The 27,952-nt window shown below is 44.5% G+C and overlaps 1 protein-coding gene across 6 annotated transcripts in view; it reads right to left on the bottom strand.

The window, feature by feature from the left end:
* ARHGAP32 (Rho GTPase activating protein 32) overlaps positions 1 to 27,952 on the bottom strand; it is a 266,569-nt gene that overhangs the window by 204,814 nt on the left and 33,803 nt on the right. For 3 of the 6 annotated variants that reach the window (XM_082777983.1, XM_082777991.1, XM_082777990.1), the window contains exon 2: positions 13,704 to 13,798. The exons of 1 other annotated variant lie outside the window; for it this stretch is intronic. In XM_082777983.1, coding sequence (XP_082634109.1) covers positions 13,704 to 13,711 — 8 coding nt within the window. In that variant the 5' untranslated portion in view covers positions 13,712 to 13,798. Of the gene's footprint in view, positions 1 to 13,703; positions 14,135 to 17,307; positions 17,327 to 27,952 lie in introns of those variants that run through there. 2 more of the 6 variants (XM_082777987.1, XM_082777985.1) reach the window with 2 other exon arrangements.

Below are 27,952 nucleotides of genomic sequence, written 5' to 3'. Positions count from 1 at the left end.
CAGTTTCACGGTAATTGGAACTAACAGGAGATTTTACAACTCCAAGAAGTTAATTTTGCCTTTGTGCTCAAAGTTCTGCAGCAGAGCTGGTTTTCACTCCAAGTACAATGTTTTGCAGTAGATATTCACACAACGCAGTAGGTTATTTGGTTATGGGTAAGAACAGGATTTTGCATACACGCAATGCTTACTACTCATTTTAGCATATACTGGATTTACCTCCCTCAGCAAAAAGCTGGGATGTGTACAATTATTGCCTCTCCTTTCCCCGTGATGTTTATTATCATTGCATATAACTTAAGAGGTGACATCTTAAACCACTAAGACTGGGTTCAAAAACCTGAAGTTCATAAGCAACTTTTTGGGACAAGACCCTCAGATAATCACAAAACAGAGGAGACACCAGGATGCTGCGCTCTTGTCTACTCTCCTGTTGCCTACCTTGCTCCAGCATAAGAGAACTCATCTTGCACCATGTTTTCGAAAACACATCCCACTCACTGTTCGAAACTATGGTCTCCTGAACACAGCTTGAAAGGATGCCACTATTTGAGGGGGTGGGGAAAAAGAAGAAGAAAATAAACAAAAAAAGCCAAATAAAACAAACAAAAACAACCTACAAATTCAGCTAAATTCAGCTGGAAGAGCAAGAAGTATTAGTTCCTTTGCAACTTCCTTCATATGAGAGAGCAGAATTCTCCCTAAAGCCAACTCACTGGTTAGACTGAACTCTCTTTTTGGTTCACAAACTTGCTTTCATTATTTCCCAAAGAACTGCTGTTGGCATAAATCAGGTTCTTTGCCAATTAAAGAGTAGGAACCTAGCATAACTTGCTAAACACAGCATATGCCTGAAAAACACTCTACCTGTGCAACCTTGGGTCAAGGCTTAGACCCTGGTCTTTTGGGGTGACAGGAACAGGATTCCTCAAGACATTCAATGCAAGGTGTTTTGAGCATATCTTTGGTCTTTCAGTATCTATTTCATGCATGAGTGCTCAACAGGTACAAAACTTCAGGTATGATACAGCTTTCAAATGATTTTTTTAGAAAACGAAAAAAGAATACAGAAGATTCTAATAGCTGGGTTCCTACCATCATTTAAAAAATGCTTTAAAAAAAATTATATTTTTCCCTCAAGGAAAGCTAGCTCCAATAGTGCCTAGGCATCCCAGTCAGATCACACTCTGCAGTGCCAGCAGAAACATTCAAAATACAGAAGAATTTGCACAGAAAAGCTGGAAAAGAAACAAAAGGACGGGACATTAAATAACTTGTCTGAGCACACACAACCAATTACTGTGGGATTACAGTACAGGGCTCCCGACTCCCAGGTCTGCTTCCCAATCCCTTACAGTCCACGAAGGCTTAACAGTACAGATTTTTCTCTCTCAATAAAACAGGAAGAAAATCCACATTGCGCCATAAAGATGTGATCTCAATGCAGTTACCTGCACTTCTTGTTAAGCTAAAACAAGCCCTTTAAGGTCACTTCTGAAAACTAAACATAAAACAAGCAAGTATTAAGTAAATTTCTTCATAGAATACAATAGGACATGAAAGTCTAACTCAAACCTAACCTAACTTCAAGCAGTCTAGCAGGACAGAACGTAATGCATCACCAGAGAAACATGTGGCCTTCTGCTGTAAGCCCAGGGCAGCCGAAGAGCAGATCCCTGTATTGACATCAACCACAGCTGCCTGGCACCAAGCCTCAGCCCACCTCTTTAAGTCCATTTTAAAGCAGGATAATGGCAAAAGAATCTGTCAGTAAATCAATGCACCACCCCTTCAGTGTAAGGGTGGGAAGTTTGCTGGAGACGTGAGGTGGCTGTACTGCAAAACAGCTTTGGGAGGGGGAAAAAAACGGGAGAGGTTGCTGCATGCCTCCTGTGCCCAACAGCTGCACTCACTGCACACAGGACACGATTCCCCTAGTGCCTGCAAACCCAGATGTGCTCCCAGGGGAACAGAGAGGGCACCAATAATTCAGAGTGGCTTGTTCAGCCTATTTGTCCCATCACACAGGTGAACAGTCAGATGCAACGTCTGGGCTTTCTTTCAAGGAGGGCCAGGCCGCCACTTTTAAGTCTCACCGATCCACACATGGCTTTAGGATGTCTCAAAGCTAACTTGCTGTAAGACAAAGGAGGAAGAAATTCACTATGTTCAAGTCACAGCTATAAAAAGAAACAAGAGTGCCAGACTCCTGGGTGACAACTGCCATGCAGCAGGAGGTGAATCATGCCCTGGCACAGGCAGGCTGTAATTTGGTGCACAGAAGTTATCATAATCAATATTTATAGATGAGTATTTTTATAAAAAGGATGTACATTTGCCACAATAACGATTTGGAGACTGCTCTTCAAATATAAATAAAAAGAGCTAGCTGAAAATTGTCCCTATCCCATCCCCTGCTCCCCAGAATAAATCTACCTTAAAGCCTGAGCGTGCAGATAGTTCACCGTAGGAAACTGAACGGCTGGGCAACAAAATCTCAGAGCAGGAGTCACATGCTCCTTTTGTGCTTGTTGTAGGACAAACTGAGGAAACAAACTTAGAGAACCAAGTGCAATTATTTTACAATACTACTACAGAACTGGCTGGAAGCTCCTACCGAGCAAAGTGCTGCACCAACACAAAGACCGCCTCTGTTTCATAGAGCTGCGTATCAAAAATAATCACCAGAATATAACCACTGTCGCCAACAGCACTGTAAGCAAGAGGTGGCTGCTCAATCAGGGAAGCATTACGAAACTTGTTTATAAATATCTTTAAAGATGTGCTGCACTGTTGTGCAACTGTTAAATGTGTTCATATTTCCAGCATGAAAACAAGCGCTGTGAAGAACTCCTGAGGGATGAATCTCTGGGAGGCAATGGATAAATTTCAACCGCGCAAGTTTATTACTGGGATGTTTCTGACAATTTCATGCTGTAATGGCTGTTAGAGTAAGCCATCACTGGTGCTAAAGCTGGTGCCTCTGCAAAGGCTCTCCAATTTGCAGCAACAGCAATATTCTGCTCTCTGCGTCTTGTGGTCTATTACCTATTTGGTGAGGAACACCTCACCAAAGGGTTTAAAAAAAAATATTTTACAATAAACTTCCTAGAAATCAAGATATTCAAAAATAAAGAAAATCTAAGCTCTATTGATGCAGTTGACAGTTACACAGGTAGCTAGTTTTCAGGCTTCTGATGCTCACTACAAGTTCTACAGGTTCATGGATTTGCTTCAAAAATATAACCTAGGTTTATACTAAGAAGGCCTGATATTTCCAAATCAAATCAAGCCCATTCCCATAACTTAAAACACTGAGCAAAACTCAGAAACATGTCTTTTACAGATCAAACAGGAGAACTCATGGCTGATTTGATTCACATTCTGGTGGTGCCAAACACCAGCGTTCCAGAAGCAGTAAACTGTGCATCCAATTACCAGGTGTGTAGTTCAAGGGACTGCATTTAAATGAAGATTATGAAAGTGAAAGGGACATTAAATGCCTTTTTGATTAGAAAAATGAGTGCTTGAAGTGACAAGTGCTCAGGGAAAAAGTGCTTCCCAGGTACGGGGGAAGGTACAGCAGGTCTCAGAGACGTGAGACGAAGCTCGTCGCTAAACTCAGAGCAAGAAAAACTTCAGCAAGAAAAGTTGGGGCATGCCGAACACCGTGAGTTATGGAAAAAATGCAACCAGGCAGGTTCACTTAGCACAAAACCCGCACTACTTTATGAGCCTTTACATCCAAACACCTTTTTCTCCCCCCCACGTCTGCCGTGAGCTGCCCCTCCCTGAGCACACGGGCCCACACACTGACTGCGTGTGACAGCGGCTGCGCTGCTGCCTCTTCCATGGCGCCCCTCCTCGTAACAGAGCAGAAACCTTGTGGCATTTCCAGGGTTCACCCAGCAGAAGCCTGCTCTCCGTAAACAAATCTAAATGAATTTAGCTTTACAGCTTCCACAGTCTGAAGCAATACGGTCACTAGGAAGGATTTCAGCATCCCCAAGGCCTCTGCTTTAGTGCAGCACAGCACTAGACCTGATATTACAATGTTAATTCAAAACGGATGACATGCTTACCAAGCTAGCACATTGAAACACTGTGTAGTAACATAGTAACTTATATTTAAAACATAGGATATGATTTTGAAAGGGTGAGGTCCATTAAAAATATATATATAAATCTTTAAGGCCAAATAGGGGCAAAAATGAAGTTTTCACCTAACCCTTCAGGCAGAGGTTTTGCAGGAGCAGCAGCCATGTTCCCCTGCAATCTCGATTTCAGTGCCTGATACCAAATGTTTTTCCAATATATTGCTTCCAATGCAGAGAAAGCACTAAAGTATTTAATAAAAAGATGGTCAAATAAAACTACTTGGAATAATTTTACTAGCGGGAAGGGAAGGGATTGCAACTGATCCTGATCTAAGTTACCACACAACAGACAGCCCCCATAGATTTGGTGCTTTCAGGAATATAACCTGTCCGTGGAGCTGACATCGTGATAGACACTGCCAGGGCATCCGATACCACATTTGATACCACCTTGGAGAATGAAAGAGAGTTCTTTAACATGGAAGTCAATACAAAATGTTTATTCACGCTTTGGTTTTCGTGCCACACTCCACGCAGTGCACAGAAGCCCACTTGGGATCCCAGTGGAAGCTCGGCGTTCTGGGAGCTGGCAAGGAAACCTTCTCCCTCAAACGCATGCCAGGCAGTGCTTTTTTTTGGGATGAAGACACGTGAAGAAACGCAGCGAGTTCTCTACTAGCAAGCTGAAGCGAGGAACACGCAGGCAGAGGACCCTCTGTACTAGCAAGGTGCACAACTGCCCTCCTTTCTGAGCAGCATTCAGCACAGGGCCTCGCCCCAGGGGACCAGGCTAACTTCAGATGAGCAGCCAGCCGTGGCGCAGCCCCTCCTGCCTCACGCTGATCTTCTGCCCCAGCTGACTGACCTCCACCTCGTCTGCGAGCCGTGCCGCCAACACATCAGGCTCAGATCAGATCCGAGCCATGAGCTGCTTCTCATCTGAGCACCATGCTGCCCTATCTCTAGACACGAGAGCTGCTTTAACATCCCACAAGCCGCAACCACTGGAGATTTTTATCTCCCAAGAGCCTCTCTAACCAGCGGACAATCTGGGTACTCCACCCCGGTGCATGGGTGAAGTCCCCGTGGATGTAGGGCTGGCAGCACCATCACCCCATTTACTGATGGAAGGACAGAGTGACCAGGACACCGTGGCAAGGACTGCTTGCAGTTCTCCAGCTCCCACACACAGAAACATTCCCTGCTTGCCTCCTGGGCAGCAGTGCTGCTCCCCACTCACAACCGAAAGGCATCGCTTACTGCAGAGCTGTGTTCTCATGTTCAAGAGAGGTTCACGTAATGCAAGCTAACAAGTAATAACAGGAAAAAATGGTCTTAATTACAAGCTAGGGGTTTGGGGTTGGTTTCGCACCTGAGAAGAGCTCAGGATCTGTTTTAAGTGGAATATATTAATTTCCTATGAATATTTCCATTCTTCAAATGTCACAGGACCAGCAGAGAAGCTTACGATGCAATTACACTTTCAATAGGCAGGCTGCAGAGCTCACCCTCACCAGGGGCTTCCCACGAGATACGCCACACACAGCCGACCAGGCACAGAGGAGGCAACAAACTCGAGAGTCACGAAAATCACCCGCTGGGGCGGACACCCAGGTGCAGAGCTGGCTGCAGGCGAGGCAGCTTGGCGGCGATTCATTCGGCCGGCACCAGTCTGCTTCCACCCGCAGAGCTGGCCAGATGTGAAGTCTCACCTTGAGGATGGCTTGGGAACAGAATAGCCAGTCATGAGGCAGAGGACATTTAACATCCTCTGCATTTATCTCTACGGATAAAGCTGGAAAGAAACCTAGTAAAAGGAGAGGGAAAAAAAGAAAAGGAAAAAAAGGAGGGGAAAGGGAAGAAAAGACGAAAATCAGGGAAAAAAAAAAGAGGTCCTGGAGCTTCTGTCCCATATCCCGTGGTACTTGTGATTTAGATACTTCTCATTTATATATATATTTTTTTTATTATTATTTTTTTAAACCCTTGATCTCCTGTAAAGATCTAATTGCCTCTAACTATCTTGCCAGATTTATTCTGTTAATTTTAGAAAGGGATAAGTTTCAACACAAGCACGTTATGTTTCTGAGAAACTAGAAATAATAAATCAGTAGCCATGAGATGAAATCTAAGTTTCTGAACATAAAGAAGTTTTCTACAGCTAAAGATAAAAAGGACAGCATTGCCAGAAAAAAACCTTGCAACAGTTAAGTAGAATGGAGAAGTTATTGCTACCATGAAAACCAAAGAGGTCAAGTTCATATGCCAAACTTACTCACTCATGTTCACAATGAAAGCAAAACCCATATTTGATGTTGAAAGGGTTCCATTTTTCTTGCAGCTTCATCCAATCATAATAAATATAAACCACACAAGGGGGGTGGATTTTTTAAGAAAGGCATCCTATAGAATTTATAAGCCAGAAATGTTCTCCTTAAAAATTTATCCTGGGTGCATCACAATGCATGTAAGAGACTTGAACAAATGCTACACATTTCCAAACTGGTTTCAGTAAAATTCCATGCATTTTTGCTATTGTTGAGGATCATAACACTCCAACAGGAAAAAAAGTAAATGGGATGAAGGAATAAGGATAGGAACGTTCTTACTGCAAAAATTCTTCAAGAATTTCCCAAAAAGGAGAAAACATTGTTCTTCTCCCAATACTTCTTTACCGAGAAGACTGTGAGAATATATAACAACCATCTTCAAACAGAAGCTTGAAATGTATTTTTTTAAACACGAGTTTCATTAACTATGAGCCAAGCAAAAAAAAAAAAAAACCAATAAAATTACACAGAAAAAATACACTGCATATTATTGAGAGACTGTAATTTCATTTTTATATGTGCCCTTGGAGTCGCAGGTTCTTGCATTATGTGGCCTCAGAGTACACAGACATATTATTTCAGTGTCTACAGAGTCCTCAGCAGTATATGTTCCCCCACTTTCTCCTTTGCACATAGTTCTACAAATTTGCAGCTAATCAAAAGAAATTTCTGGGATCTTAATTTGTGTTTTAGTGCTGGCCTACTTAAAATAAACCAACAAACCGAACACAACAAAATGAAAAACCACCACCAAAAAACAATCAGCAATCATAAGATATGCTTCTCCATTTTGAAAATGAGTAAAAGGAAAGAATCTCTCTGTTCCTCCCTGGATCAGGCTGTTGAGGCAAAGACAAACAGGCTTACAGACTCTCTGGAGCTGTAAACAATTCGTCCAGCCCAGTGTAATGTAGGCAGCTGGGAAAAACAGAGGCAGCCTGCATCTAGCATAGATTTGGTGCAACATCAGACCACAGGTATAGCCATGGCACGCTGGGGTAGTAGTGGTGGGACACTTCACTTTTGACTAAACTTCTGGACTTGTACCCAATTCAGTTTCATTGAATTCAGTTAAATTCTTTGTGTGTGACTTCCTGAACAAGCACTTATCTGTCAATTCCCATACTTCATTCCTTAAAGCCACAAACAGCAATTTGCAAAGGCAAGAGTGGGATTTTTCAGAGCCCTCAGTCACTCACATCACACCAATCAACTTTTCCGGTGACCAGGGATGAATGGCTGATAACAAAACCTTGACAGATCACATGGAAGCAGCTGACTCTGAGCAAGTAAAGCCTCTGAGAAGAGGAACTGTGTGTGTATCAGCAGGAAGCACTGAGCATTTCTACAAAACCTACCCTAGGAACTAAGTTAGGATGGGCAACACGTAAGTTTCAATTCTGGAGAAGCAACTAGCAGTTAGTCATCAGGTTTACTTGGACAGTTTTATCTCCACAAACACAGAAAATATTTAAAAAATGAAAAACCTCAAGTATTTCTGAATTATTAGTCACAATATCATATTCTGAACACTAAATGCTGTATTTAAGCTCTTAGCAGAAATACATGGATCTAGCTCTGGCATCAAATTTCCACTGTCCTCAACCTTCCTTACTTTTTCCATAAGAACTGGCTTTCTTCATGCCAAGGTATATATTCAGGATGACTGAAATAAAGAAATTCAGAGAGAACACAAAAGCTCAGAGCTGCATCAAGAATGACACAGATCCCATCACCACAGAATAGCTGGATACCACAGCGGGCTGACCCGCGCTGCATCAGAACTATGCCTGTCCACCAGACCGCATCTGTGGCTTGGGGCAAACTCGGCTTCACAGTGACGACTGGGGGCTCCCTGTGCTTTTGGAAAGTCCAAACTGAGGTCTGCAGACAGCTGATTTGCTGAGCTCTTTCCATTACCCTGAACTTAAGCACAAGAGGAAAGCCTCTCTCTTCTCAAATAAGGCCAAACAGAGCTAGCACTAAACGCTTCCCAGGGGTTTGCAGACAGCGTTCCCAATGAAGTCAAGCACTGTCATGTTCTACCTATGCTGAAAAAGCTTGGAAACTGCAGAGAAAAGATGGAGTGTAGAATGTATGAAGGAAGAGGTGATAATGAAGTAATAGTCCTGACAAGGAAAGGACATGCTTTCACTCACAGCACAGAAAGCACACGTGCAGCACCCACGGTCGTATTGCAGCTGTCTCCACCCTGTATGCTTTCTGCTGAAACTTCAGTGATCTAACAAGTGCAGTAATTACAATTTAAAATGAACCTGCACTTGAAGGAGGGGTAAGGAGGAAAGGAAAAAGAATATGATGTGGCAGGTACCCTTGGCAGCAGTCTTGGAGGACAGGCATTTACAATTATGTGATCATTTTAAGGAGGAGGCTTTCCTTCCTCTGAAGCATTTTTGTCCTCTGCACAGTGCAGCTTATCCGATGTGCTCAGCAGTTCTATTTATATAGATGTGACTCACCTTAGAGCTGCCTCTGAGACAATGTACCTCTTCCACTTTCTATTAAATAAAATAATAGAGGAAAAACAGTGCAAATAAAATCCCTTTATAAAGTTCATCCTGAAACTTTAACAAGACTGTTCAAGTCTGACAAGTTGATGTGATATTCAAGGTTCAGGATGCTCAAACACTACGTGGGGATCTCCATGCGACACTGCTGTATGCGTAGCACTGCAACAGCATCAGGAATAAGAAAATCCAAGATCTCATCTGCATGCAGAACATCATTTGAAAAGGTATCTTCAAAGGCCAGAGAAGGTTTTTTTGTTTTGTTTTGTTTTTTTACTGTAATCCCTTAAGTGAATTGCTATGTTGCTTTTATTGTTATATTAAGGACATTTCTTTAAAAAAAAAAAAAAAAAAAAAAAAAAAACGCACAGTAAAAAAGCAGCGAAGCTTGGCTGGAAAGTTAGGTAGACATGTCCCTAGAGATCCCCTGTCTAAAGTCAGGGAAAAACAGGCTCTAATCTGCTCTCATACTCCACAGACTGCAGAAGAGAAATGTTTTGCAGGTGGTGTTCCTGAGGGGTGAAGGCGAAACCAACCTCTCCACATTCAGCCTTCCTATGGTGCCTAAAGGTAAAAAGGAATCAGATTTCTCTCACTTCAAACTCTACGTTTTTGCTCTTTAGCCCCCAGAACCCCAGCAACGTGCTTCCTCTCCCCAGCACCCCGTCCCTTCCAGGTGAGCAGAAGGGTTCCAAGGCTGCAGCTACCCCATCCCCAAAGGCCTTCGGTTCCCAACAGCTCTCACCTCATAAAAGCTCCTTAATTATACAGCAAAGAGCAAATTTTAATCTCTTCTCACCTGTCTAAGAGTCAGAACAGCCAGGCAGGCTCAAAGCCACGGCAGTGGACGTTCCAGTGATGATGATCTACGCTTCTTGGGCGTACGCCCTCCCTTCCCCGAGGAGGCTGCCCGCCAGCTGCGAGTCAAGGCCCAGCACCGAAGCTGGGAGCCATAAAAGTCTCAGCGGCTTAGGAACAATGCACTGATTCATTTCCAATACCAGCAATAAGACTGACTCCACGCACAACATCACTTCCCGCTAGAAAGCAGCAAGCAGCTCTGACAGAATACGGCAGAAAATTCTCTTATCCCATCCTCTGTCATGTCCCAGCTATTTCAGTTAATTGCAGATGGTATCTACAGCAGTCTTTGTTTAAAATTATATACTGTCAGCAGCATGCTCGTAAAAAACCCTCCTTCTAATCAGAAAATGAGGTTTTGCTTTTTTTCTTGTTTGTTTTAAAGCCCCATACAAAAAGACCAATTTCTCCTTCATGCAGACCTAACGCCCCAACTGGCAAAACTTTAGAGCAACCACCTCTGCTCAGAAACAACCGAGTTGTTCTTCCCAAATTCCTCAGCTGCAAGCGATCAAATCTCCCAGACCACTAACTCGTAAAAGCCGTTTCCCTCCCCAAACAGCGCCCGCAGGAGCAGGGTCCTCGCCCCGCCTGCCCGGGCAGGGAGCCGCTCACCTCGGGAGACCTTCCTGCTGCGGCAGAGCCTGGCGGGGATGGAGAGGCAGCACGGCGATGCCAGCGAAAGGCCCGGCCGGTGTCAGCTTTCCCAGCCAGAGCCGTCCTCTGGGACAGCTTCGTCCCTGTGGTTAGCGAGGTGAGCGTCCCACCCCGGCACCGCGCTTCAGCCTCTGCAGGCACCTGAGGCTGGGTCCTCTCCTGCCTCAGCACCCCAAGGGCAGGGCATGGCGGCTCGTTGGTCTAGGGGTATGATTCTCGCTTAGGGTGCGAGAGGTCCCGGGTTCAAATCCCGGACGAGCCCTCATTTTAGACCATGAAGGCCAGCAGCCTTCTGGCTTGTGTCAGGTACAGTGCAGCCAGCAGGATCGGGGAGGTGATCGTCCCCCTGTACTCTGCCCTGGTGAGGCCGCCCCTCGAGTGCTGTGTTCAGTTTTGGGCCCCTCACTACAAGAAGGGCATCAAGGGCCTGGAGCGTGTCCAGAGCAGGGCTATGAAGCTGGTGAAGGGCCTGGGACACAAGTCCTGTGAGGAGCGGCTGAGGGAACTGGGGGTGTTTAGACTGGAGCAGAGGAGGCTCAGAGCAGACCTCATTGCTCTCTGCAACTGCCTGAAAGGAAGGGGTGGGGAGCTGGGGGTCGCCTCTTCTCACAGGTAACCAGTGACAGGACCAGAGGGACCTCAAGTTGCGGCAGGGGAGATTCAGGTTGGAAATGAGGAGACATTTCTGCTCAGAAAGAGCAGTCAGGTGTTGGGACGGGTTGCCCAGGGAGGTGGTGGAGTCACCATCGCTGGGGGTGTTTAAGGAATGGTTGGATGTGATCCTTGGTGACATGGTTTAGTGGGTGATATGGGTGGTAGGGGGTGGTTGGACCAGATGATCTTGGAGGGCTTTTCCAACCTGAAGGACTCTGTGATTCTGTGAACTGCTGTGAACGAAGTCAAACCCAGCTTGTCCTCATGCAACCAGGAACTGAATTGTCAAAATTCCTCAGGGAGGTCCAAAGCCAGAGAAAGCAGTTCAGCACACGACACAGAGGTCCACTGGCAGTTAAGCACGTGCTGAAGTGCTTTTATGCAATTAAGGGGCATGACAAACCTCCTGACAGAAGCCCCTTCTCCCAGTCTCTGCGTGTCATACTGCAAAGTACAGGTTTCTTGGAGGCTGAGACTCCACCAGCCTGCCCTGGAGGCCACCAAGATGTGCTCTCCCAAGAGGGCAGCCACGTAGCAATGCCAATGGCAGCCAGCTCAGCCCCACGGTCACTGGGAACTACTTCTAATGGGGTGGCTGAACGCCTGAAGATCACCAAACAGTGCCATATGGATACCAAAGCAACACAGCCTTGCAGGAGTGGGAAGGAAAGGTTCTCCAGCAACTCTTTTATTCGCATCCTTCTCAGGATAGAGCAGAATTAAAGCTATTAAGAAACCAGGATGGTCTCCAGCTACCCACAGACCCGCTCACAGCACAAGGAAGACTGTTTGGGTATAAAAGCTGCATAGGATGACCCTGAAAATTTCCTCCTCAGGTGCAGAGCTCATTCAAGTATGCCACACCTCATGCGCCCTCTGACATCTCAAATGGCATCAATAATGTTCTCATTGCATTTGGTTTCAATGGGCAAATCCAGTGAATGGAAACTAAATCAGGGCAGAGTCAGCTAAAGGAAATTTTTGCTTTGCTGCCGCCTAATTAGATGATGCTGACTAATCCTCTACATTACTTCACAGTGAAAGGGACCCAGCAGGAGTATTAGGACGGGTTTTAAAAGAGCTAAAAGCCATGAATGGTTTCTTTTTACACAGAGTATTTCTCTTGCACAAGTTGCTTCATCAAATGTTCTTTTCTAAGATTATATTCTCCACAAAATGTGTCTCTGTGGTCTACAGGGTTGGAAGGACAAAGAGCAGCACAAGAAAACAGAAGAGATGGAGATGCAAAAGCTGGACACAACCTACTACAAAACTTTTCTCACAGAAGTGACTACGATGAGAAACAACTTGCAGGACTGGCCTCTTGGCTTACCATTAAATAAACAAGGAGCATCAAGGAACATCTCCTCTTGCAAAAAAGTAGACATATGGCTAAATGAAATAGTGCAGGTCCTTGTCGAGGTCACTGAGAACTGCTCACGGCTTTACAGTCAAGCACATGCAAGCAGCCCTTGCAAAGCTCAACCCCCCACTGGTATAGACCTGCTGGACTAAAAGAGCCTTAACACAGCCAGCAATTTAAACCTAAGATGCCCTATCTTGCTTTTGTTTCCTCAGAGATCCTGCTAAACCACAGCTGCCAAATACACAAGTTAAAAATAAAAGGACCTTGGAATTTGAACTATTCAAGGACAGGAAACCATGATCAGTCTTTTTTGAAGCTTTAAGAGAATGGCATCAACCATCTCGTTATGGTAACCGGTTCCTACAGCAAGAAAACTTCAGCTGCTCAAGCGTTCTTGTTCTCCAATTTTTGCTTGTTAAAGTTTTGATCAGTTAGGAAACAGAACGGCCCTACAGGAAAAGTAAGGCAAAGTAAAATGGAAGCCCAACAGCAGGGGTCAGGGAACTGAAAGGTGGCACCTCTTTGAAACTAAGGCTCCGCAGCTATGTTGAGTATGTAAAGAGCTCTCCGGTGATGTCAGCCAAGGGAAAGCAAGTGCAGTTTGTAGTTGATGCATGTTCTACAAAATTTGGCCAGTCTGCAGTAAAATAAGCTCAGTTCTCCAATGCCTTACCTTTCATGATGCAAATTTCCCAAAATCATTTAAAGATAAACAGCTCAGTTCATTTAACATACAGACTAACCTCTCCTGTGACTTGAGACAGATCAAAATCTCCTAACTAATGCTGCAAATTTACAGAACCCTAAGAACATACCTAGAGAAACAACAGAGAAATTCAACCCTCTACAGTCAAGACGCACAAGGCCTCACGCACCGTACCAGATTCATGTCAGCTGCAAGTTAAGGACCCACTGCTGCACAGGGTGTCTTCTTCGGGTTCCTCTATGTGCACCTTGAACTTTATTACTAAGTACTGCTTAGGAAAGAACAGTTTTTAAAGCACAGCTTTATCTTTAAAATTAACAGTTTCCTACATAACAGAGTGGCTCCCCAAAGCTGCACAAGGTCAGATATGCCTCCCCACTTTGATGGTAGAGCCGGGTAAACAGAGCTGCCTGCACACTTCACTGACTTGCCAACAGCTGATCCTCTGGGAGCAATAGGAGGGCTGCAGCACACTGAGGACAAATGTTAAAGTCTCAGGCTTACCTGAACATGGAGGCTGGTCTGATGATTACCAATGATCATGCAGAAGCTGGAGTTAGTGACCAGGGGGAGACAGCTGGGTTTACAGAGCTCCGAGGCTTGTGCAAGGAAAAAATAAAAAAAATAAAAACACTTTCTACTTATACTGCAGATATATTTAGTATGGAAACAAGACCAGGTTTTTTGATCTGGTATGTTTATTGGCAGACAATTTCACAAGTACCTACTGCAATAAAGCTCCAAAAAAATGGAGATGCATGCATATTCTTGCATCCAATTGAAATAACAATCAGTTCCCATAAAGGACAAACACGAGGAAGTGCGCAGGCATTCATCAAGTCGGCACATATATGCAGATGATATGCTGCTGGAAATGATTTTTGCTCAAGGTCACTGGTGAAGTTGTTTCAGTGTAATTAATTCCATAGTATGCAGAACCATTATTCCTATTACGTACAACAAGAAGCCGAGGACTACACATCACCTGTAAACAAAAGCAATGCCTGCCTAATGGCGTGAATCGTGCTGGGAGAGGGTTAATGGGATCCTGCTGACTCACTGAGGCAGCTCCCTCCCTGTCCCCTCCAAACAGGATGGAGAAGGAATGTCCTTAGGAAGTCCTTGGAACCCAAGGCACAACTCCAGGTAAAAAATGAAAGGAATGAAGTTTAAAGGTAGCTATTTTCTGTGGTAGTAAACAGGTGCGTTAAACGATACAGGCTAACAAAGGTTCCATATGATATGGATTATTTTTTTCAGTTGTAAAGATTTCTGAAGTAACCAATTGAACTGTTTTTAAAATCATTTAAATATCTTCAATACGTAGGTAATGGACTTGTCTCCACACAGTGTAAGGGCCCACTTCCCTCTGAAGCACATGTATTTCCCTTTGGTATTCAGGCACTGTGACAAAATTTAGGAAGAACTTCAGCTGGGTTCGAACAAACAGATGGAGTGAAAAAAGATTTCTGACCCTAGTGTTAAAAACAGAAGACTCCACAATTAAATGCATGTTTTCTTTCCTTTAGAAAGGGCACATCTCCCTTTACTGACCAGAGAGCAGACTCCCCGTGGCATACAAGAAAAAAATGGAATAGCAGCAGCTCGGGAAGGATGCAACACCTCTGAATATATGTCAGGTCCAACCAAGCAGATTTAATGATTTTCTGTGCATTTTATTCCAAATGGCATGTGACCTATTTTAGGCCTCTCTCTGATTTGACTATAATTAACTGCAATTTGTACAGATTCCAATTTAATACATGAACTGACTTGATTAAAAAGAAAAAAAAAATAAAAGCAGGACAATTTCTAAAGTTAAAACAAAAAAAAATCCCAAACCCATTTTAAGCTAAAACATCAGACAAAAATACATTGTCTATCAGGTCAATGTATTCTCCTCTGTCACAGGAGCATCTTCCCACAGAACTCCGAGGTAAGCATGCAAGGTTCTTTAAAATGGTACCTCTAACTTTAGCACAAGGACAAAATGGGATTTTGTAGTCTGAAAAAAATATTTCCCCTTTAATAAAAATGTGATTTTATTTAAAAATTTAAATATGTTTTCTTAGCGTGAAGGCAGATTGTGTTGATATTCTAGAATTTGCTGTTGCTTTGCAGTGCATCTTTAACCCTTTTGCAGACAACTTTATAAGAACGCATCCTAAGGAAGAGAACCATAAAGGAGAAACAAAATCAAAAACCAATTACCAAAACCCTACACACAGCTACACAACTGTGCAGTTCCTTTAAGCTTCTCTCACCTCCAGAGGCTTTTGATGTGTTTCTCCCCATCTTCCCAAGCCCCCTGCACACTCCCTCCCCTCCCAGCCTGTCCCTCACCCTGGTGGTTCTCCAGCACACCGGTCCCATTCTGCCTCACACTTCAGCCCATGGCTCCCCCTGCTCCCCCCCTGCTCAGAGTGATTCAAACAAGAACATTGGGGTTATAAAGAAAAACAACGTTGTTCAGGATCCAGTGAGATCCCCACCCCTGGTGGGGCATGTTTTTATCATCTCCCGGTCTGTTCTCTCCTGCTTCCTTACTCAAAGCAACAAAATCCAGACAAACACATTTCCAGCTTCCACTTCCACCGCCATCCCCTAGTATCACAAAGTCCCAGGAGTGAAGATAAGTAGAAGAAAGTTCTGTTTCAGAGACTCATAAAGGCATTCCTCTAAGAAATGGAGGAAAAAAAAAAAAAAGACCAGAATAACTTCTTACTTATTTATATCTAGGCTTTCCTTTTATTCCACTCTCAGTCACCTATATCTATGCTACAGCGTTTTCCTCTGTTCATGAAGGTGAGTTATCACAAAATCCCCTTTATAGTCAACATGACAAAGAAAAACAGAAGAAACCAACAAGGACTTTAATTAGAACTCGGCATACTGCACATTTCCAAATGGATAAATGTTTGTCCCACACCTCCGATCTGTTACTTCAATGACAGTTCTGTGCTTTGTGTCCTTCCTTTGTCAGGATTTTTTATTTCTCTGGTAACTTTTTAAAGAGAGCGACAGCAGTTTAAGGAGTAAAGAATGAGCACATGAAATCTTTCAAAAGAAAGGCAAAGTAAGAACACCTTCCTGTGCCCTTATCTGTATCAGCACCTGCATAAAACCACCTGCCAGATTTCACTCCGACACATCCCTCCAATGAAGACGGCCACATCTGCTTCAAAATTCAGTGTCAGACTTCTGCCAAAGGTTTTCCTGACTAATACTGCAAAGCCTGGCAGGGAACCGAGCTGCAATGGCTTCAAATGGAAAGCCAGTCTGATAGCTTTGCGGTGCCGTCTGGCAAGCCAAGAAAGAGGCGAAGGATAGAAAGAGGGTTACAAATGGAATGAAGCAGCAGTAAATTGAGGCAACATTCGAATAGGGAAGATATGATAAAAACAGAAGAACACCACTCTGATGTAACAAACTTGAGATAAAATAACTTCAAGTTGACAAAGCAGAAATAGCTGCTGATAATGTAAATACAGAGGTAGGAGTACTTGCAAGTATGAACTTTCCCTGCATAGCTGTCATTCCTACAGCCCAGACAACCTTTTTGCCTCCCTGCGATTTCTACTGCACCCGTTTTGCGCGTAGCTTCCAAGAAAAGTCTGTTCTAACTGAGAATAGTTTTATTCATAGGAAAGTTAATTCCCAGCATCACAGAGAATGAATAGCAAAGGTTCGTGCAACTTCCAGCTTGCAGGGTGTAAGAGATGGGCTTTGAAACCATTCCAGCACTTAAACTAGCAGGAGGAATAAAAAGGGCAACATCCAGCCAAACTAATCACGAAGCTAAGGAGAGCACACGAGGACACAACCACAAGCCAGGTATCACAAGCAGAAGAGCACTGCAGAACAAGAGGTTTGGGCTCAAAGCATCCACACCTCCTTAGCTCTGAGCTGAACTGCGTGCCAGCAAAACTACTGGGACATGCTATGCGGTGAGAGGAGGCGTACCGAAGGGCACAAAGCTCTGTGAATTTACAGAGTAAGAGAACTTCCCACACGCTGCAAGAGCAGACAAGCTGAAAGAGAAGAGCGAGGTGAGAGGCAATGCAAGATGGGAACAGCGGTACGACCCCAGGTGTGCCCTGCTTCTCACCTGACACCTCCTTTGCCCCCTTCCCTTGCAGGGACGTGTAACGCAGCCAGACTGCGAGAGCAGACCTTCCCTGCAGCGCCGAGAGCCCCTGCAGCTCACCATCTGCTTCTGCTCTTTGCTCCCACATCACCCCACCTAGACGCGGCAGTGAGCGTGGTCTGGCTGAACGGCGTCACTGAAACATCCACTTCTATCACAAGTTTTGTTCCAGAGAAATAAGGAATGCATGGAAATAAGGGGAGCAGGGAGTGGAAACACAAAGCTATCAGCAGAAATACAGCAGTGGAACAAGAAAAAACCTGTGAAAGAAAACAGAAATAGGAACAGACAGGAACCAAGGAAAAATACTCAGAATAATGGGAGCAAAGGCAGTTCCCTGCTCACTCTAAGAACTGTGCATCGTAACGAATTTAAATGCCTCCACGAGCAAGCACAGTCTAACAGGTGGTAGGCTAGAACCACCTCTTCTGGAAAATGCTGCTGATTGGGTTTTATCTGAAATAGTGTTAGCTGCTTACCAGCATTAGGAGCAGCAGCAGCAATCACTGTCATTGCCGCTTTCTGCTACTCCTCCCTCTCTGGTTTTCAATTTTCACTGCTTTGGCGGCAGCTATTCCTTATCACCAGCACCATTAAATCACAGAGAATTATGTTTCTGACTGCTTATTTTGTGCACTTGCACTGCACGAAATGGAAGTGGTTTGGGAGCGATGACTACCAAACACCAGACTTGTCGCAGGGTTTATTTCGTAAAGAAATAATGACGCTCAAACAGAACCCCCATTAACAACAGAACGAGGGTCTCAGCCCTCCAGCAGCATCTACATCAGGATGCAGGCTTCTAATAAGGCCAGTAGCAATTTAAAAAACAATCTTCCTTCACATTCAGACTCAGCTAGAAACACCATGTAGTTCTGCCTTTGACAGATGACCAAAACAGCACTGCCTGTTTTGAACTATCACAACCCCCTTATCTCAACCAAGATAAGATTTTTATCTTGCTAACTTGGAAAAAAAACAAAACACCTCTCAACTGACAATCACATTACTGCCCTTTCACTGAAGTCAAATCAGATTTTCAGCTATTTCTCTATGCTATAGAGATTTGCATGTCACGCAGCAGCCAAGGCACTGCAGCACTAATGCAGAAGAGCAGGCACCACTACCTCTTAAACATGGGGGGCATCTGGAGGCTTCCTTCGTGGCCATCTCCGAAAACGAGGGTGTTCTCTCCTACTGATCAGGCGGTTTTCAGCAAACATCATCCTTTCTATTTTGCCCAACCAAAATGCAAACCACGCTGACCACATAACTCAACTTGTGGCTGGAAAGGAGAAAACACTCACCTTTGTGACGGTACTCGTAGGAAATAAAAACTCATCCGTCACACACACACACAGCGATATTGCACTGCTCACAACTGTTTGGGCTTGTCACAGCTGAAGAGCTTCTTCGTGAAATGGACCAGCTGAACCCTCACATAGCTGGTTCCCTGTTACGAGGCGGTTGTAGCACCCCTGACTACCTGATAAATAAAAGGGCTGATGCTCTTTGATGTGCTCCTTTGAGTGAAGGAAGCTGCTTCAATGAAGGCTGCAAAACTGAAGGAAAACGTGACTTCCCAATTGTAGAGCAGGCATTTTAAAGCAATGGTGCCAAACGCAGCAGAGATGCATTGCTCCCAGCAGTACGAGCATCGCTTCAGTCCTAGAGAATTCAGCTCTTCCAGCTTAAAACAGTAATAAACAAGCCAAGTCCCCGATCCCAAATGCCCTACTTTTTTGTACCCCAAATTCAAGATAAATACTGATGTCACAAGAACATCCCACCCTGACACAAAAAATCAATACCAAGTAAATTCAATCCTGTCATTATTCTTTGTTATATTTGCCCAGCACCAACCACTGAACTGCAAGATAATTATAAGATCACCTCCAGTGAACTTAGGTCCCTCCAATAAAGTAACACACGTTGGAAATTACTGAACGCTCATAATCCATTAACTGCCTTTCATCTTCAGCTCCAGCTGAGCTCCAGATTAGGTTTCAAGGCAAAACAAGTTCCTGCTCCGACAGGCCCAGCAGATTTGGAGAAAGCTCCACGGTATTTCTCTGTGACAGCTTCTTCTTGAGTATCTGAGCTCCCCGAAAAGGGCAAAGCACCAAGCACTGCCATTTGAGGGGCACGGTGTCTGTTCCACTGACAGAGAGCCAGTTTCAGCCCAGCACAGAGCCCGCCTGCCCCCGCATAACCAGAGGGGACCGAACACGGAGCCGCAGCTCCCAGCCTGCTGCACCCCGCAGCACGCTTCAGCCGGGCAAGGGATGCTCCCAGACCCGACACCCAGCAGGCACACCACACACGGGGCCAGGAACAAAAACCAGCGTCTGCATTCGCTACTTTTGTCGCCAGGCTTCACCTCCTCCCTAAATCAGGACCACAATCTCAGATTACACCAGAGCAGTCACACCACCAATGTCAACCCAACCCCAGCCCCTGCAGCCTCACCAAATCGTCACACGAGGGGCAGAAGAGACTTTCAGAGCTCACCGTGAGTAAAAGGGACACAGGAGAAAACCAGCCACTGATGAGATGTGAAGTCCTGGGGACTTTCTGGAACTCAATTTTAGTGCTCAATGAATTTGAAAATATATATTTCATTTGAAAACGGTGTTCAGAGATACAGGCTTGACTTTCTTTCCATCTCCTTTTGGAAACACATTTATTACCATTTGTGTCAGAAATCTAAGTGCAAACTACTCAACCCTGGATCACATTTATAGTCGATGGGAAAAAAAAATCTGACACCACTGCTCGGGGGGAATTAATCTTATCCTAAGGCAAGCATTAAAGACAGGTCAGATTTATCATCACCCTCGGGAGGAGCTTATTCGTCTGCACCAGCTGCAGAGGAAGCCCAGAGACAAGCAGCCACCTTTCCAGGCAGTTAGGGCAGATGAATCCTGCCCAAGGAGGTGGTCTCTAACCCCACTGGGCTGGGCAGCGACTGGAACATTGTTAGGAAGAGCTTCAGGGCTCAATACAAGAGAAAGGTTGCTTAAGTTCTTTGGGAAGATCCGGCTGAAGCAAAGGTGTCAGTTTTACCTAAAACTAGCATAGCAAAAGAGCCCAACAGTTCTCATTTTAAGTAGTGCTATCAAGTCACAACATCTCGGAGCCACATTTCAAAGGGGGTTTTGTTGTTGTTGTCACAGTCACTTTGGCTTTACAAAAAGCAAGCAAGCTTAAAAAGCTTCACATATAGGCTCTGAACATCTGAATCCAGTGGCTTCCAAACACAGTAGCCTTAGAGATAAAGAAAAACAAAGCTTTGCAGAAGAACTTGTCTGCGTGAAGTTATTTCCAGCACAGCTGCTATGCTGTCAAATCTGGTTATCAAGGGACAAAACCACAACTCATTCTTTGCCTTGAAATGCCGTCCTTTACCCTAACTCGGAAATCAAACCACTCTCTGCTAACCAGCGAGGTCTGCTGTTAGAGAGCCTGCTTACATTTCACAACGCCTGTCCATCAAACGTCTCTGAAGTTGCAGCAAAGAACCAGTAATTGTTGTAATTTGTGTCTCTTGCTTTATATTCCAATCCTTACTTTCATGCTAAAAATATTGATTAGTTTTGCTCTCACCTGACTAAAGGGCAAATAATAAAAGTATACACCAATGCCACTTTTCTCAGGAGTCAAACTAATGTGGTGCTAGCCCTCTAGAAGCCTCTCCTCCAGCAGCTGCCAACTACTCTATGAGACCAACTTACACAGAGGCTTCTTAAAAAACATCAGACAACTGTCTCTGTGAATTTGAGTAAAATAATTAAGCCACAGAACAGCATTTTACGGTGACTCATGGTGACGATGAAATCCTTGCCCCTGGTGACACGCAGACATTCACCAAGGCAGCTACGAGACCCGGCAGTCTCACCAGGTGAGTTGGCAGGCACAGAAGCAAGGCACGCAGCAGCAACTGATGCCTCTGAGGAAGCGTTTCTTCATTCTCCTCCCTCGCATTCACTGACAGGTGGAATGATGATAGAAAAATCCACACTATTCATAAAACACAGCAGGCAGATGAACACGGCACACAGCTCAGAAAGAGCAGGGGGCAGAGGGACCTCGCTGTACTTCAGCAGGTATTTTTCACGACAGCTTCCCCAGCCCAGCTTCCTCCCCCTGCTGAAGAGCAAGAGAAGGCATTTCCAGAGCCAGTCCTCATTCTGCTCTTTAGCTGGGAGATTCTTCTGGTCTCCTTTAGCAGGCTAGATAGAACTGCAATGAGCGTGCTTTGAGCTGCTCATTTAGATGGTCTAAGAAAAAAAAAAAATCTTTGAGGGAGAACTAAAACAACAGGAAAACACAGCCCTGCACGTTGCATAAAGAAGCTTGTTTTCCACATGCCATGGTCCACAACCACGGCTACTGCACTCACATCAGCCATTTGCAGTTCACCACCGAGACCATTAAGGCCTTTTCTCACCAGCGTTACACCAGGACCAGCCCATTTTAGGGCCAGCAGAAGATCCGCACAAAAGGATCAAACCTCCAAGCCCCGCATGAGCGCAAAGAGAAGACACCAGGTGATTTTTAGCTGTTGGTGGGACACAATCACCTCCTACGCTTTAACTGTGCCCCATGAGCTCAGAAGGGTGCTGTGCGAGTGCACTTCCATCGTGGCTGAAGGAGGTGACAGCCCCTGCTGGCAGGGCAAGCTGAGGAAAGCACCCAGAGAGTCAGACAGAAGAACTCGGCAGCCAGCATTAATCCTCATTAAATCCTCATCAGATCATATCCATACTGGATTTGAACTCCAGCACCAGCGCATTCTTTTCTGAAGGAACACAAAACAACCCCCCCAAACAACACCAATGTACTAGCAGGTGGGAAAAAAACACACAGACCATCTCAGAGAAAAAGCATTTTAGGGCACCTTAGAAATACAGAGATGCTTTTTAAAGCACACAGGGGCCACAGAGGTTTCCTCTTCAGCTCTCCCCCACACCTAATCTCTCTCAGTTGTACACGCTGGAAACATCTGAGCCTCAGAATATAATGAAACAATTGTGTTGGGGCACAAATTCATTCTTTTGCTTTTATTAAAATAAAGGGAGGAGAGGGGGGTTGAAACCAATTCTGAGACAGGAAAGCAAACCACTGTTTGGCCCCAGCGAGTCCTCCGGGCAGCACACGCGTGCTGCAACATGCAGCCAGCTCCTTGTTTCTCCACACACTCTCAGTGCTGCCACACAGCTGGGCAGAAGAAATGCCCACGCTCAACCCTTGCCCAGCTGAACTTGTGTTGTCAACGTTCCCATTTACATGCAGCTGGAGAAGGGGCAGAAGCGCTATGATTTCCCAAGAGTGGTATTACACCATGGGTGTGGAACTTACAGCAGCACTAAAAAACCTCTGACAGCCTTCCAGAGGATAAATGATCTCAGCAGCAGCCAACCCAAAATGCCAGACATCAAAGCCGTTGGACTGACGATACCCAGTGGAAGAACTGCTCCAAGAGCTCACCGTAGATGCATTTGTGCCACTCCTGACAGAAGGCAAAACCCAACAGCTACAGCAAGAAAATGGGCTTGGGAGTCTGACGAAAGGAGATACCCAGAGACTGGCACAGCTCACAAAAACACAAATGGTTAAAGGAAAAACTGGTCTCCTAAAACACAACGTTGTTGGCAAAAGCAGGAGAATAGGAAGAAATGGAAGAAAAGGTCATCCTGTGTATTACCTGCAGGCACAGAAGACTTCAAAAGAAAAGCAATTTCATTAATATTTTAAGGTACTCAAACTTGTATAATCTGTTAGAATAGTTTAGTGTAGTCTGAAATTACTGACAGGAACAATTCATTATTAATTGATAAAGCGCCCTGACTAGGACAGCAGTGAGGAGTTTTGATACACAAGGTTTTCCCCAGAGCTTACGTACATGCACCTTACACCCATCCCCTCCTCTAAACCCAAAGTCAGAAAACAGAGCAACTCAATTTTTTGATCACAGTGGCAACAACACCTAAATAAAACAAAGCACATAAGAGTCTCTTCCTGACGAACATACAATATATTCAGTCATAAGTTGCTTTTGTTTTTCAGACCCCTGAATACAGGTCTTTGGTGTAATTTTGGTTCTCAGTACACACTCAAACTAAACTGCTATACAAATGAAGGGATTTCTTGAAGTATATCATATAAACACATTGAAGAAACAGCCACCTGAGGAGGAGGAGCTTCCTTGTGGCCCTTCCTGAAGATGAGGCACTCATTCACAGCAACAGCAGCAGCTGAAAGTATGCGTGCCCAGAATGTAGTCTTGCCATTCACATCCACATTTCTGTTTGCACATGCGTGCTCAGCGATTACTTTTCATCAATATATAAATATAAACACAATGTAGGATTCAGTGTGGGCACAAACAACATTTATAGAAATTAGAGCCGTGTTTAGAAAACCCTGTTCTGCAATTACCACATTCTACTGTCCTCCACAGAGACCACATTCACACAGAGTACACAAACCTGTTCTCAAACTCGTCCGTAATTAAATCAAATTGCTGTATTTCAGAATTCTAACTTGCAGGTTTCATTTTTTTGAATTTAAAGCTAAGCTAAAGTAAGACTTAAAACAAAAACACAAACCAAAAATCAACAGAAGTGTTTACCATACAGAACTGTGTTTATTGCTCAGATGTAGGGCACGGAGTTTGAGAACATCCTACCTATGAAACAGCAGAAGTAAAAATGGATCCAGAACGAAATAAGATGTTCAAAATATCTCCTAGGAAAAAGGGAGGGAAAGAAAAAAAAAAAAAACAAGCATACAAATACTACTTCATTGATTCACCCAAGAATCAGATCTTATTTCATCTCCAGCCACCCACATTCACGCCATGATTCACCGTGCTCTGGCGGGGAGCCAGCGCTGCAGTTCTAGTTACTATGACGATATTGATGCCTCAGTGCTCTTGCATACAAAGGCATTCATTCAAAAATAAACAAACAATCGGGGGGGGGGGGGCAAAGAGAGGCTAGGGAAGATGGTGTTTAAAGAAACCTCCTCAAGGAATACTAATACAAAATTCAAAACCCGCTGGAAGCACGATGAGGAAGCAGGCAGTCCACCACGGGCACTGTTGGTGCAGCAGGACACCTGTGAACTTCCTGAGCGCCCATCTCAGAAGCGAAGCGCAGAGAAACTTCTGTTGGCTTCCACCCCAAAGGTTCACCTCTTCTACCAGCAGCTAGAGCAGAGGAAAGGGCTTGGGGTGTTGGTTGGTTGGTTTGGGGTTTTTAATCACAGAATCACAGAATTTCTAGGTTGGAAGAGACCTCAAGATCATTGAGTCCAACCTCTGAGCTAACGCTAGCAGTCCCCACTAAACCATATCCCTAAGCTCTACATCTAAACGTCTTCTGAAGACTTCCAGAGATGGTGACTCCACCACTTCCCTGGGCAGCCTGTTCCAGTGCCTCACAACCCTTTCGGTAAAGAAGTTCTTCCTAAAGAAGTTTGCTTCTTTCTGAATTGTTACACTGTAGAGCCACTTACATCCTGACCCCACTGCCAATCTTCGCTCCAGGTTAAACTGTTTCCAAAGTGAAAATCCTCGGCATCACAGGAAGACAACAGAGCAACTCCTGGACATTCTGATGAAAGTATTTTAATAAAGCATCATGCCCATTGCAGTACGCTGGCTGTTTCTCCCTTGATTTTACAAGGACTAGAATAAGCTTAATGCACAACGACAAGCCACAAGCGATGGTTAGGGCCGTCTGCAGCAAGTGTCGGTACAACATTTCAATCCCCAGATGTGATCTATCAAGCCAGACCCCTGAGGAGACAGAAAGCTGTCTTCTCAGAGATAATTTCAGCTGGTATTAAAGGGCTTACATATAGCCATGCACCAGAGCAGTTTTATAAGGAGTTTGTTCACCTCAGTAACATTAACTCAAACCTACGATCGCTTATGATGAATCTCACTCAGAGGAGAACTCTGACTTCTTCACACTCGGCAAACAGGCCAAGAGGCTCTTTATCACTCCCCAAAGCAGACTGTGGAGGATTTACATTCTGTATAAAAGTAACGCTGATCTTGCACAGGAGCAGGGATGCTCCCTTTAATCTCCAGCCTTCAGGCTCATTGTGCAGCCTGGGGAAGTTTTCCATAACTATGTCTCAGACTGCAGGGCAGCAGCAGAAGAAACAGGTGTGCCAGGAGTAGAGCATGGCAGCAGGCAAACAGCACGTGTAAACCATCAGTGAGAACAAGAGAAACGAAAGAAGTCTAGCAGTTTGCATCCCAGCCTGTGTCACCATACTGCATGGGAGTACCGGCCTCCTAAATGCACTTATCCCCGTCGGTCAGCCATTCACCATACCCCTGCTTTATAGAAGTGTCCATAGAGGTGCACTTTCTTATCTTAGCAAGAAAGATAATCAGGGCAATGGAATAAACCAGGTTGAAATGTAAGGGCTCCCACCCTCCCCAGTGGTTATTTTTACCGCCCACTGAACCAGTTCATTGAAAATTTCCAGAAATAGTTGTGCTGCCTTAACTGGGAGCAGACAGCTAGATGCACAAACAGCTGGAAGAGGGGAGTTAGAACAGGAACTGCTTGAACTAAGGGAAGTCCAAAGAGTCTCATCCAGATCAGGCAGTTCACCTCAATCTGCTTTTGTCTACAGCTTTAAAACGATCACACCAGCATAACTGCAAGGACAACAGCAAGAAGCACGAGCTGTTTAGACTCGCTGCTGCCGGAACAAGCATTTGCCCAATTACAGACTAGTTTCAACCATCAGAAGGTCAACTGATACCAGAAATTCCTGCAGAATTAATTAATATTTTAAATAAATAAATAAATAATAAAAAATAAAAACCCAAAGCTTCTACGCTGTTTGCTTTGCAGACCTGGGTTCCCACGTTATCCATCAGCGTCCTTACCGTCCACACACAGCAGTGCCTGCACGGTCCATGTCACCCTGCAGCACACGGCTTAGTAATTATAAAATATTTCTGTCTCCTTTGGGGTATTTTTAACCTGCCACTGAACAAAGCACAACAACACTAAGGCTAATGGATCAAAATTACCTGTTTGTGTGTCGCCGACCTGATGGAGGAAAAGCACGCCACTCATTTCCATGAGAGCAAACTGGCCGGGAGCTGGAGGAGGAACACCTCGCGGTGGTATGTGCCGCACAGCAGCGCTGCTTTCGCTTTGCCTGAAGCTTTTGAAATTAATTTCCATTATGACAATAAACACCTCTTAGATGGCACAGATTGTTTATTTGCAGTGTAATTGTTTCGAGGCAGTTGCACTATCATTTCTGCTAATTACAAAGGAACCAGCAGTTGCCTCATCGGGACTGTACAGATCAGCATTAGCGGCATCTCTCACCAATCTCCACACTTCGTTTCCACCACCACCACGCCCTGCAAATTATTATTACAAGTTAATATCTTGACCTGAAAAGATCTTCTGCTCTTCTGTCTGGACAAGACACTTTTCCTGTGTTGCAAAGGGCTCCACTGCAGAGTCTCTTTTTGCATTACTGCCCCAGTTTTGTAGCTAAGAAACATCTACTTCTGATGAGGGACAAAGATAAGAAACTGGTGAACGTGTTTTATCCAAGAAATGCATAAAATTTGCATTTAATAATGAAATTGCCTTTTGAAAACAAAGTTAGGTCCTCCTCCTCCCCCTTCCTGTACCAAAAAAATAATAAATAAATAAATAAGAAAGAAAAGGAAAGGAAAAAGTAAAAGCTCACTACCTCATTCTGGAGCCCTGCTACAATCTTCTGAGTGTTCCTGAACACCCCCAAGTGCTCCCCAGGAAAGCCACGCTTGTAAGAAAGCAACAGTCAGCACCAGCAGGTCTGGCCTTTTTGTTAAGCTTCAAAACTTAAGAACTATTCTGGCTAGAATTCATCTCCTATCAAAAAGAGCCAAGGATATGAGGGACAGACACCTCTTGGGGCCCGGTAACTACGAAAGCACCAGATGTACATGAGTGTATGTGCTGCCAGAAAAGCCTAATCTTCCCAACGACTTCGTATCCCTGCTAGACTTGAAGATCAATACTTCATATAATTTGCTATGTGGTATTTTAGAGTTTCAGCAGTGCTTTCTCACAGCTAAAATTACATTAGAAGAACAAAGCAAAGGAGTTAACACAAAAACAATCTCATAGCTTCATGTCTTATTACCAGCAAAAGTTAGAAATAATTGGTCGGCTGGTGCAATGCCTTTCAGGATTTGCAAGGGGTTTTTGTTTGTTTGTTGGTGGTGGTTTGTTGGTTTTTTTCCCCAGATATTTGATTTTTGTATTTTCTTTTTTCCCCCCAAAGACATGTTCTAAACTTGTGTATGGAAATAAAGAGAATTTTTGCCCTCTATACCTTCCTATTGGATGGCACTGAGACAGTTAACAGCTCCATAGAAGACTTTAGTTTTATGCTGAGAGTAACGTCAAATCTCGAGGGCATCGCAACTGTAATCCCACGCCAACCATGTGAATACATCTGAAAACAATCACATGATTTGCTAAGAAAAATAAATAAATACAGAAGCCGTGTGCCTCACATATCATGTACACCTCAATATTACAGCCGGAGTTTACTACCTGTGGAC

Source organism: Aythya marila (assembly GCF_965140915.1).
Source record: "Aythya marila genome assembly, chromosome: 23".
NCBI classification, from domain to species: Eukaryota; Metazoa; Chordata; class Aves; order Anseriformes; family Anatidae; genus Aythya; species Aythya marila.
Note: the sequence above shows the minus strand (reverse complement) of the source record. Positions and strands in the feature narration are given on the sequence as shown.